Source organism: Leucoraja erinacea, chromosome 30, assembly GCF_028641065.1.
Source record: "Leucoraja erinacea ecotype New England chromosome 30, Leri_hhj_1, whole genome shotgun sequence".
NCBI classification, from domain to species: Eukaryota; Metazoa; Chordata; class Chondrichthyes; order Rajiformes; family Rajidae; genus Leucoraja; species Leucoraja erinaceus.
The window spans coordinates 17,696,235-17,708,913 of record NC_073406.1 but is presented as its reverse complement, the minus strand read 5'-3'; the positions used below and the strand labels follow the sequence as shown (position 1 = coordinate 17,708,913).

General features: G+C 44.4%; 1 protein-coding gene across 5 annotated transcripts in view; it reads left to right on the top strand.

The window, feature by feature from the left end:
* agrn (agrin) overlaps positions 1-12,679 on the top strand; it is a 451,665-nt gene that overhangs the window by 423,059 nt on the left and 15,927 nt on the right. For all 5 annotated transcript variants that reach the window (XM_055659585.1, XM_055659586.1, XM_055659588.1 and 2 more), the window contains 3 exons: positions 1,849-1,965; positions 4,921-5,110; positions 10,115-10,202. In XM_055659585.1, the coding sequence (XP_055515560.1) occupies positions 1,849-1,965; positions 4,921-5,110; positions 10,115-10,202 (395 nt within the window). The remainder of the gene's footprint in view (positions 1-1,848; positions 1,966-4,920; positions 5,111-10,114; positions 10,203-12,679) is intronic.

Below are 12,679 nucleotides of genomic sequence, written 5' to 3'. Positions count from 1 at the left end.
TGAATCTCTTCAGACCCCAAGAGAATGCAAGGAATGGAGGGATTATGTATCATGGGGAAACAGTGACGCAGCGGGGACAGTTGCTGCCTTACAGCGCCAGACACCCCAGGTTCGATCCTGACTATGGGTGCTGTTTGTTTGGAGTTTGTGACCGACCATGAGGGTTTTCTCCGGGTTTCCTTCCACATCCCAGTATTTTAGATTAATTGGTTTCTGTAAATTGTCGCGAGTGTGTAGGATAGCACAATGGGTGATCGCTGATCAGCACGGGCTCGGTGGGCCGAAGGTCCTGTTTCTACACTGTATCTCTAAATTAAACTAAACTAATGCGCAGGCAGAGGAGAATATTTTATCTTGGCATCCTGCTTGGCACGGACCTTGCGAGCCAACGGGCCCGTTCCTGTGCTGTACTGTTTTATATTCTATGGAGCACTCCCAGTTTGAGGCCTGTACATGCCTGACAGCTGGAACTTTAAAAAATCCTTCAGTGTCACTTTAATAAGAACATTTATATTTCGGCTCCTGTCCAGCCATGAGTTAGATCCTATTTTGTTTCGACAAGTTGGAGCAAGCCACTGACATGATCAGTCACAGAATTCTGCACAGGGCACCAGCTGTTCGCTGGTACTTTTAAAAGTGAAGTTTTGGGAAGAATTTATTTGCGACTCCAGGGATAAACCTTTGACTGAGCATCTAATTGACTAGCAGTGAACCACCTCATTTAATTTAACATGTTAACAGTTCACTATTCATCCATTTCATAAATGCCCTCTTTTTTTAGAAAGCTCGTCTAGAAATTCATCAAATAGTGAAGGCAGCATGTTAAACTATGCCTCTGAAATTTGATTCCATGCAAGTCAACAAATGATTTTCTGAGGCGATAAACAATAACTTGATGCATGTTTAACTAGTTACCAAGAATGAGTGTCTAGCCACCTCTGTCTGACGAGATGCCAGACTTTATCACCACTGATCAAACCTTGCGCTGAAATAACATATGTAGAGTTTCCTTATAACGGTGGGGGAAATGGCGCAGCTGCTAGACCCGCTGCCTCTCAGTTCCAGAGAACCCGGGTTAGAGACCTGGATCCTGACCCTGGCTGCTGTCTGTGTGGAGTTTGCACGTTCTCCCTATGACTCCGTGGGTTCCCTCCAAGCGCTCCGGTTTACTCCCCACATCCCAAAGACGGGTTTGTAAGTTAATTGTCCTCCGTAAAAATAAAATTGACTCTAATGTGTAGGCAGTGGATGGGAAAAGTGGGATAACATGGAACTAGAGTGTGAACGAGTGATCGATGGTCAGAGTGGAATTGCTGGGCCGAAAGGCCTGTTTTCATGCTGTATCTAAACTAAACTAAATCTGCTCTGTAATCAGGAAGGGAACTTCATTAGTGCAGCCAAAGGGATTTCTGGTCAGCTGATCTTTATTCAAAGGATCTATGAGGGCACGAACCTTGGGATTGCCTTTGAAAAGCTTCACATTCCCTTTCTTCCTTTTCAGTTCTCATCACCAGCCCTGCATACCTCATCTAGTGCATTATATCATTATTACAGCTTTACATTGCTCATAATCACACTCAACTTTAAAGTCAACCTGTCACATTCCGCGCAATTAGTTTCATCTCTATTAAATGTGACTCTGGAGATCGACGCTCTTGGTGTCTAATGTAGCCAAGCGGCATTTTAATTTTGACAAAGGACTATGAGAATTAAATTGCATTGTTGAAGCGACAGGCTGACTTTTAGCTGAAATATTATGCCACATTTCGCTGTTAGCTTCATCCTTGATGTGCGATTATTTGAACAAATAGTTTGTGTAATGAAAGATGAAATGTTCTTCATCCCAAGGCCCCACACACAGCATTGAACCTGAAGGAGGCCTTGTACGTTGGAGGAGCACCGGATTTCAATAAGTTTGCCCGTGCGGCTGCAATCACCTCTGGCTTCTCCGGAGCCATTCAAAAGGTAAATATAATTGGAACCCTCAGCGACTTTATCGAGTTGGCCTTAAATAGGAATTGTGAATGGAGAACAGAATAAAAATGATTAATGGTTAATTAACCTCGAGTTCCTTGTTCACGAACCTAATCTTTGTATTTCTCCTGACAATTATTCTGCTTTTCAATTTAAGAATTATTAAGACAATTATTCTGCTTTTCTCTTTGGTTGTAACCAGAAAATAATTAGGGCCCACTCCCTAATTACATTCTGAAGTGAGCCCTGAACTTTTACAAAGAGACGGTGAAAAGGTTGGACTGTAATTTCTCTCCCAAGTTTAATACAGTTGTTCTGAAAGACTGGAGTTCCTCTTCTTACTCCATATTGTACTCCCCCAAACTCACTTGCTTGCACGTCAGTTGTTCCACTGAGCTCATGGCGGTCTTGAAGGTGGTGGGACCAACTGTGGGCAGCACAAAGCTTTCAAGATGTCATCACTGTACAGAGTCCACTGGGAAGATAAGCAAAGCAACGTTGACCCCAGGATCAAGTCTCCGATCGCACTCAATGTGGTGTTGATGGGCTGGTTCTGATGGGGCAGCCACATAATCTGCAAACCTAATGTGGACCTCTAAAGCGAGGACTCCGAACTCTATCACAGCAAGAGGGAAAATAAATCACTTCAAAGATATTCTCCTTCAAAAAGAAGTCACTTTGAAAATCCGTAACAACTCCCCAGGCCCCCTGACTGGTCAAAGTAGATAATGCAGGCAAATTGGACGAGCTAAGAAGGGGTATCTTGAACGGCGTGGACGAGTTGGGTCAAAGGACTGGTTTCTGTTGTGTATGACTTAGTGACTCTAGAGAAGGAACATTTGGAACACTGGGCATCATTCACAGGAGCATGTGGATCATCTCCTACCTCACCTTCTAGCTGCCCAGTCACGCCCCTTGCCCCACCCCCACGCTGTGGCAGAGTCTGCATGTCCCACATTGAGCTTCTCTGGAACCCATGAAACATGAGTGGAAGTTAGTCCATCCCAGGAGGAAGCAATGGAATCCATCCCATGGGATCCATCCCAGGAGCTTTGCAAGAGACGTGATCAGAGAAAGGGTTATGGGCCCAAGAACCTTGCAGTTGGTACTAAGCTGGTTCCTAGATCCAAGACCATTGAATGGACAATAGACAATAGATGCAGGAGTATGCCATTCGGCCCTTCGAGCCAGCATCGCCATTCAATGTGATTATGGCTGATCATCCCCAATCAGTACCCCGTTCCTGCCTTCTCCCCTATATCCCCTGACTCCGCTATCTTTAAGAGCCCTAACTAGTTCTCTATTGAAAGTATCCAGAGAACCAGCCCCCTGAGACAGAGAATTTCGCAGACTCACAACTCTCTGTGTGAAAAAGTGTCTCCTCATCTCCGTTTTAAATGGCTTACCCCTTATTCTTAAACTGTGGCCCCTGGTTCTGGACTCCCCCAACGTCGGGAACATGTTTCCTGCCTCTAGAGTGTCCAAACCCTTAATAATCTTATATGTTTCGATGAGAACCCAAGGCATGTAACCTAAAAAATCTGGGATATAATAAATTCTATCTCTAATAGTAACCTACAGACATGAGAAACAAATAGTTCATCAACGTCCTTCATGGAAGGAAATCTATCTGTTATGTAACTCCATGATACCTGTGTGGTTGAACTGGATTAAAATGCCTCTGGAGTTCACAAGCAGATAGGAATGGCTTTGTCATCAATGTCCACATCTTGTCAATGAACGAACATCATGAAGAGATGAAGTGAGCTCCAACCTGTAGTCACCGACCCACTCAATCAGCAGGCTGTGACAAAGGTTTGACAGAAGTAAACCAGATTCATTCAGGCAGGGGTCACATAAAAGGGGCAAATCTGTGGAGGAAGAAACACAGGTAACATTTCAGGCTGGTGACCCTGCATGAAAACTTTAAAATTAGTGCAAGGTCTTTGAGTTGAAGATAGACACAAAAATGCTGGAGTAACTCAGCGGGACAGGCAGCATCCCTGGAGAGAAGGAATGGGTGACGTTTCGGGTCTAGACCCTTCTTCAAACATGAGTTGAGTTTGGGGAACATTTCTTCACTCAAAGAACAATAACATGGAGAACAGACATGCCAAACCTCCTTGTTGGAAGACAGTTGACCATTTCAAAACTTTATTGGGAATTTGGAGTAAATATTATCAAACCCGTTTGGGCAGGAAAGGTGCAAATCACTTGTTTTTGTTTGTTGTTTTTTTTCACACATTCATTCTGGTTACACTATCTGGACTTGGCCCATTTTTAACTGCAAAGTAGAAGCTGGGGGTGAGTCATCTCCTTTGCATGGGAGTTTGAGGATTTTACCCGACAATGGAGAATAACCACAAATAGTTCATCTGTGGATTTGTTGCCACAGACGGCTGTGGAGCCAAGCCAGTGGATATTTTTAAGACAGAAATAGACAATTTTTTTATTAGAACAGGTGTCAAGGGTTATGGGTGAATGCAAGAAAATGGGATTAGGAGGCAGAGATTGAATGGCGGAGTAGACTCGATGGGCCGAATGGCCTAATTCTACTCTTATAACTTGTTAAATATACTTCAAAATCACGGTGGTGTTTGATTCGAGGGGAACCATCAGACAGTGGTGACCCATGCGCCCTCCCTGGTAGGCCTGAGATAGAGACAAAATGCTGGAGTAACCCAGTGGGTCGGGCAGCATCTCTGGAGAAAAAGGATGCGTGACGTTTCGTGTCGGAACCCTTCTTCATACAGTTTGGGAGCTAGTTATTCAGTGGTTACATCCACTACTGCACACGAGGGTGGCACCGGGATTCGGTAGTTTCATGGGATTTGCCATTAAAAGTAATTATGAAAACAAAATGGCTTCACTGTCACGATTTCCATTTTCGTGTTTCGTAACACGGCAACCTTATAATGTTTTTTTCTCTTCTCTATTTGTACCCAGCTGTCAATCAAATCCGTTCCCCTGCTTAAAAAAGTGAATATCCGAAAAGCCATGGAGATCTCCAACTACCGCTCGCACCCCTGCACAAAGAAAGTGAATCCCTGTCAAAATGGCGGCGTCTGCAGCCCAAGACTCAGGGAATATGATTGTATGTGTCAGCGCGGCTTCTCGGGGACCCAGTGCGAGAAAGGTAAAGTCATCCATGTTTCCTGAGAAGATCTTAGAGTTTTACTGTAATGGAAACCTGTCCTTTGGCTGACTGAGACTGCACCAAACATCAAGCACCCTAATCCCACACCAATCCCAATGCATTCTCCCCATTCTGTTTTTTTTATTTTTTATTTTTAGAGATAGAGCAGGGAAACGGGTCCTTGACCCCATCAAGTCCACGTCAACCATTGATCAACCGTTCATACTATTCCATGTTATCCCATCTTTCTCATCCACTCCCTAGACACCAGGAGCAATGTACAGAGGCCAATTAGCCTACAAACCCGCACATCTTTGGGACGTGGGAGCAAACCGAGGCAAGCTGAGAGTCTCAGGCAGTCACAGAGAACGTGAAAACTCCACATAGATAGTACCCGAGGTCAGGATAGAGTCCGGATCTCTGGAGCTGTGGGGCAACAGCTCTACCAACTGTGCCACTGCGCCACCCTGATCCATGTTTCCTGTGAAGATCTCGGAGTTTCAGAGTTGTATGGCCATAGGCACAGGTTCAGTGGCCCGTTGAGTCTGAACAAACCATCAAGCATGCCAATCCGGCACCAATCCCATCTCATCCTCCCCACATTCCAATCAACTCTTCACAGTCTACCACTCACCTACACTGCAGGGGCTATTCACAGTGGGTAGTTAACTGACCTAGCCCCACTCTTTGGGATGTGGGAGGAACCCAGAACAGCTGGGGGTATCCCCAATGGTCACAAGAAGAGTGTTCAAACTCCACACAGACAGAGGCCAAGTCAGTGGATATTTTTATGGCAGAGATAGATAGAGAGATTCTTGATTAGTACAGGTGTCAGTGGTTATGGGGAGAAGGCAGGAGAATGGGGTTACGAGGAAGAGATAGATCAGCCATGATTGACTGGCGGAGTAGACTTGATGGGCCGAATGGCCTAATTCTATAACTATTCCTTATGAGCACCGGAGGTCTGGATTAAATGTTTGTGCCAAACTTGATGCCAAGTTAAGCTTATCTCCTTTGCATGCATGTGATTCATATCCCTCCATTCCTTGCATATCCAAGTGCTCATCTAACACTCTTATTGTATCTGTCCCCACCACCGTACCTGCCAGTGCATTCCAGGCACTCACTACTCTCTGTGTAAAAATACTTGTCCTGCGAACCTCATTTAAACTTTGCCCCTCGAACCTCAATGATGTGCTCTTGTCTTTGACATTTCCACACTCGGTAAAGGTTCTGTCTGGCTAAAGGCCATATTTTTCAGCTGGAGTCACTCCGTAGTCCTGTGGTCAATGATGACACTCAATTATACATCAGTTGATGTGAGTTGTCACCAAAGTTAGCTATGCCTCAACTTAGCAGTGGCTAAATTCATAAAAACTGCTTATTGTTGATGAATTCCAGGTGAATGGGGTTGGGAGGGAAAATTGTTCAGCCATGATTGAATGACAGAGTAGACTTGATGGGCCAAATGGCCTAATTCTTCCCCTTTAACTTCTGAACTTACGAAATGAACTATGCTTCCAGAAAACTAGCTACAATTCATATAATCACTCTTAAAGTTAATAATGTTTAAGGAAGAACAGCAGATGCTGGAAAAATCGAAGGTAGACAAAATGCTGGAGAAACTCAGTGGGTGAGGCAGCATCAATGGAGCGAAGGAATAGGTGACGTTTCGGGTCGAGACCCTTCTTCAAATTTAATAATGTGTTATTTTATATCATTTAGTACATGTTTATAGAATTAGAGGGTACCAGACTACACACAAAACTAAGCAGAAAAATATGATTTTTAAAAGTTCTGTCCCAAACCAAATGTATACCGGTTTTGTGTAAGTTAATAACACTTAATGGCTGACTCAACTGGCTTCAGGTAATTATTATTAATCAAGGGGAATATTCTTTTGTGTGCGAACCAGAATTCATTTGTGGGAAAATGTTATAAATTAAAATCATGGCCATTGATTTCTGATTCTGCTAGATTTCTCTACACTTCTGAAACTGCTAGGTTATGTTTTAAGTTTGATGTTAATCGTAATGTCAGAGTTGTACAGTACGGAACTAAGCGCACCATGGCCATGCTGACATTTTGCTCTTCTACACTAATCCCACTTGCCCACATTCGGACAGTATACCTCTGTGCCGTGCTCATTTATACGTATCTTCAACATAGTTGCTTGCATCTGCAACATGTTCCACCCTCTGTATAAAACAAAAACACCCATTAAATCCCCTTAAAAAAAATCGGAGACACAAGAGACTACAGATGCTGGAATTTTGAGCAAATAACACAAAGTGCTGGAGGAATTCCGAGATCCAGGCATCATCTTTGGAGAGAATTAACAGACGATGTGATGGATGGCTGTCTTTGCACGGATGTGACAAGCGTTGGAGATTTCCAACTATCAGCCTGGAGAAGGCACTTGCCCCAAAACGTTGCCTGTCCATTCTGTCCACAGATTCTGCCTTACCCTCTGAGTTTCTCTAACATTTTGTGCTTTGCTCCTCTTAAACTCCTTCACCTTACCTTCCTGTTTTTGATACTCGTGCCATGAGTAAAATATTTTGTCTATCTCTGCATTTTATGTCTCTTGTTTTATATACCTCTGTCAGGTCGCCCCCCTCAGCTTCATCCACTCCAGGGAAAGCAAGCTCAGCGGAATAGACTCGATGGGCCAAATGGTCTAATTCTGCTCCTAAAACTCATGAACTCATGAACTAATATCTGCGTGTCTGGACCACTCAGGCATGTTCCTGAGCAGGGAGTAATCTGTAATGGTTGGGAGGGGAGAGCAGAGCTATTTTACTGCCCCTGTAACCTTGCCACCTCCTCCACCCCCAATCATGGGAGCTGCATGGTAACAGCCGACCATCCTGATAATTCACTCCCAAGAGGGGAATCGGATCTGGGACTTTCCAAGCTTGTGTGAGTCAGTGTCACATTGGGAAATATTAATGATCAGGAAATTGCTGAAAGCAGACGTCATTAATATCTCCTCATAATGTTGAAGGAGACGTGTGTTGAATTCCATACCCGGTGTTGGGTATGCTCGGGGGTTGCAGGTTTATAAACAGTTTCTCTGGTCATATGCATCCTGTATGTCCTGTCATCTCTTTGTCCCACCTCTATTGAAGAGCAGAATTCTTTACAAGCGGGGTTAGTTTGAGGTATGTCCAAGAGTTATTTTAACCACGGGCTCCGCATCTTATTTATGGTCCTCTTGTTACTAAGTTTACGAGTTTGATTAGATTTTAATTTATGTCTGAACATGCAGTTGCTTTGGTGCCATGCTACTTTCAGAGACGGCTTGAAACACATGGTTGTGTAATGTAAGATTTGGGGACTTTCTACTGGGGCTATATCAGAACGAGGCACCCGCAATGAATGACTAGTCAGTCAGGTCATCATTGCCTCCCTCAGCTGTGCACCAGTGACTTAGAAGAGATCAGGAGGGGGATCAAGTAACAATGTTTTCCTTCCTTTCTGTGGGGCACTGGTGAGATTGAAGCGTTCAGTATTAATCAATGATAAGATAAAATTACACAAGTTGGAAGCCAGAAATGAAAAACGGAAGATGCTGGCAAGTCAGGCAGCATCTGTGGAAAAAGAAAACCGTCTTCACCGATGACAATGCTGGTCTTTGTCTGAGGAAGGATGTCCGTGCGTGGGAAGCAATTCAGATTGGGTTTTCTAAGCTAGTAACTGAAAAATACTGATTTTGGTTTATTGATTAAGCGGGATATTGACTAAGCAGCACTAGAACAACATTTAAAAGATTTTTGGACAGGTATGTGGATAGGGAAGGTTTAAAGGGATATGGGTAAAACATGGGCAGGTGGGACTAGTGTAGATGGGGCATCTTGGTTGGCATGGGAACATTGGGCTGAAGGGCCTGTTTTCATGCTGTATGACTCCATGACTATTATTATCTAATGTACTGTGATATAACGGAAAACTTAATTTTCGTGCTATCCAGGCAAATCATATTTCATACTTGAGTACAATTAAACCTTACGTGGGCACAACAGCTAGTGCTAAAGAGAAGGAAACATTGCAGAATATAGCGTTGCAGCTGCAGAGAAAACTGGGTGAGGAAAGGTCGCATGGGCTAGATTTGGATCCACTGGAGTTCGGAAGATCTCCCAGGGTGACGTGGTGGCACAGCGGTAGAGTTGCTGCCTGACAGCACCAGAGACCCAGGTTCAACCTGACTACAGGTGCTGTCTGTACGTTCTCCCCGTGATTGCGTGGGTTTCCCCTGAGAACTTTGGTTTCCTCCCACACTCCAAGGACGTACAGGTTTGTAGGTTAATTGGCCTGGTATAAATGTAAATTGTCCCTAGTGTATATAGGGTAGCGTTGATGTGCGGGGATTGCTGGTCGGTGCGGACTCGTCGGGTCAAAGAACCTGTTTCCGCGCTGTATCACCAAATTAAACTAAACTAAAGATCGAGGGGGGAATTTGATTGATTCATGAGTGTGGACTGTCAGTACAGTTGATTGACCAGATCAGAAACCGGTTCGGGCAACAGGCAGCATGGGAACAGGGCTGGTTCTAGATGATCCAGATCAATGTATGAGAGATTTATGAAGAAACAAGGAACCACAGATGCTAGTTTACAAAAAAAAGACACAAAGTGTTGGAGTAACTCATTGGGTCAGGCCCTGGAGAACATGGGGAGACAACGTTTTGGGTCGGGAGGGTCGACTGTCGTGTTCAAGCCTGTCTGAAGAAGGGCCTAGACACAAAACATCACCTATCCATATTCTCTGGAGATGCTGTCTGACCTGCTGAGTTACTCTAGCTTTTTGTGTCTATCTTTGGTTTAAGCTAGCATCTGCAGTTCACCATGGATGCTGACTGATCTGCTGGGCTACTCCAACACTTTGTGTCTTTGTTTTAAGTACGAGATTCCTGGTGTGCTGATAAATGGTCAATATTTATTTTATTCTGAATGTGGACATTATTGTAAAGTGCGGACTATTTTGTTTCCTCCATCTCTCCAGCACTCGAGGAGAAGTCAGCGGGTGAAAGTGAGTCTATCGCATTCAATGGACGCACATTTATCGAGTACCATAACACAGTGATAAGGAGGTATGTCATGTTTTTCACATACGACTGATTTCCCGACACCAGGGCCAGTGCTTGACACAATCAAAAATCTAAATGGATTAATGGATTCCCTGCCTACAACATTCATCGCTTGAGCAAGTAGGCAGCCTCCTGTTTTAGCTATCTACTTTATTGCTGTAAACACATTGAGGTGATTCCGTTAATTTGTCACTCATCTGTATTTTCCACCATTTCAAGAGTGTTTCATTGTTATTTGTACCGACAACTGAACTTCTTACTTGAAGCGGCATAACAGGACTGCAACACAATACACATCGATAATATATTATAAGCAAAAAATCTGGAACTTTCTTTGGGATAATCCCAGTGGAAAAACCCCAAAGTCTTTAGTGCAAGCAAAGATAGTCCATGGTTCACAGGTTAGTTTTAGGTAGCGTTCAAGAGCCCGACCATTGTTGGGAAGTAGCTATTCCTGACCCTAGTGGTCACAGTTTTCAGCCTCCTAGACCTTCCCGATGGTACGAGTGAAATGAGAGCGTGGCCAGTGTGCTGTGCGTCTTTGATAATGCTAGCTGCCTTTTTGATCCCTTTGATGGTGGGGAGGTCAGTACCTGTGATGGCCCCAGTGTCCGCCACTTTGTGTAATCTCCTTCGTTCCTGGGTGTTCGAGTTGCCACCACAGGGAACTGTTGCCACCGTGTGGGCGGCACGGTGGCACAGCGGTAGAGTTGCTGCCTTACAACGCTTGCAGCACCAGAGACCCGGGTTCAATCCCAACTACGGGTGCTGTCTGTACGGAGTTTGTACGTTCTCCCCATGACTGCTTGACCAAAATCTCCGGTGTCCTCCCACACTGCAAAGAAGTACGGGTTTGTAGGTTAATTGGCTTGGTGTTTGTGTAAATTGTCCCTGGTGTGTGTGTGTGTGTGTGTGTAGGATAGCGTTAATCTGTGGGGTGATCGCTGGTCGGTGCGGACTTGGTGGGCCGCAGGGCCTGTTTCCGCGCTGTATCTCTAAACTAAACAGACTGTGATGTAATCAGTCATCGGCTTTAACTATCAGAGGACATCCTCAGAAATAATTCAATCTAAGGTGTACCTTCAGGCCTAAGTGAAACATTTCTTCCAAACCTATATTTGATTTATAGGCCAAGCAGAACTGTGCGTCTTTGTCCTTGTTGGAGATGCCTCCTGTGGAGGTTCAGAGCTGTATTCGTCTTCATGGTCCCATTCTGACCAACAATGAAAGGCATGTAATCATGTCTGCTCTGCAAGATAGCGCTACATCCCCTTTGTGTTTTGTGAGGCTCGCGCTCTCTAATGATGAGTTCAAACATCAGTCCCGGCTGCCAGGCAAGGGAAGCCAGTGCTTTTACCAATGAAAACAAACAGCCTGATTCTTGCAATCCCAAATGTGTTCATGTCAAAGTTTATTGTGTGTCTCTTTTAAATGTCCCCATATAAATGTTCGGTCCAAATGTGAAGCTTATTTATTGTTCGCCGTGGTCTACCAAAAAGCATAAAGCTTTCCTCTGTTGTCCGATCCAGTCGCTGGAAGTTGTCCAAAGTTGTGACTTGTTGTCGCTATGTTTCATTGTGTGCTGCCTGTTTTGTCTCTCATGTGTCTCCTTGTTTTCTCTATCCAAGCCATCTCGCAAATGAGATCCCAGAGTAAGTATAAAGTCCTGATCCTGTACTCATTTATGTTGCTCTTCCTCTCCGCATGTTTACATGACCATCTTATCCAAAACTCCAAGTGTCGGGGAATGTGTTAGAAGTGTGCATGGGCAGTGGGTGGCTATAAGGTACAATCATTCGCCAATGCTGCATAGACGCAGGCCTGCCGTGGTTTACTTCCCATAAACTCTTACAGTGTGTGGTCTTGGATTTTATCCGTAGGAAGGAACTCCAGATGCCGACTTACACCGAAGACAGACAAAAAATGATGGAATAACTTGGCAGGTCAGGCAGCATCTCTGGAGAAATGGAATAGGTGACGTTTTTGGGTTGCAGCCCTTCTTCAGACTTGAGTCTTGAGTCAGACATGAGTCTGAAGAAGGGTTCCGACCTGATACTGAGTCTGAAGAAGAACTACAACCTGAAACGTCACCGATTCCTTTTCTCCAGAGATGCTGCATGAGTTACTCCAGCATTTTGTGTCTTTCTTGGAATTTATCTTCCTGCATCATTTAAATATCATGGGTAAAGCCCTTTGAGTCTTTGCAAGAACAATGGAGACAAACCCACTCCTCACCCTTTCCCAATGTTCTTCAAATAAATTGAAAACATTCCTTGTTGAACCATTCCATCTTCCTTCAGGAACTACAGCACATTCCATCTTTCAAGTGAGCCGAGTAGGCATTCCACATGTCACCTTTGGTTCTTTTGTCAAACGCCTTAAGTTTATTGTCATCTTCTTCTCAGCTCTTTTGCCAGATGAGGCAGAGCTGAACATAGAACAGCACAGCACAGGGACGGGTTCACAAGGACCCTGTGATA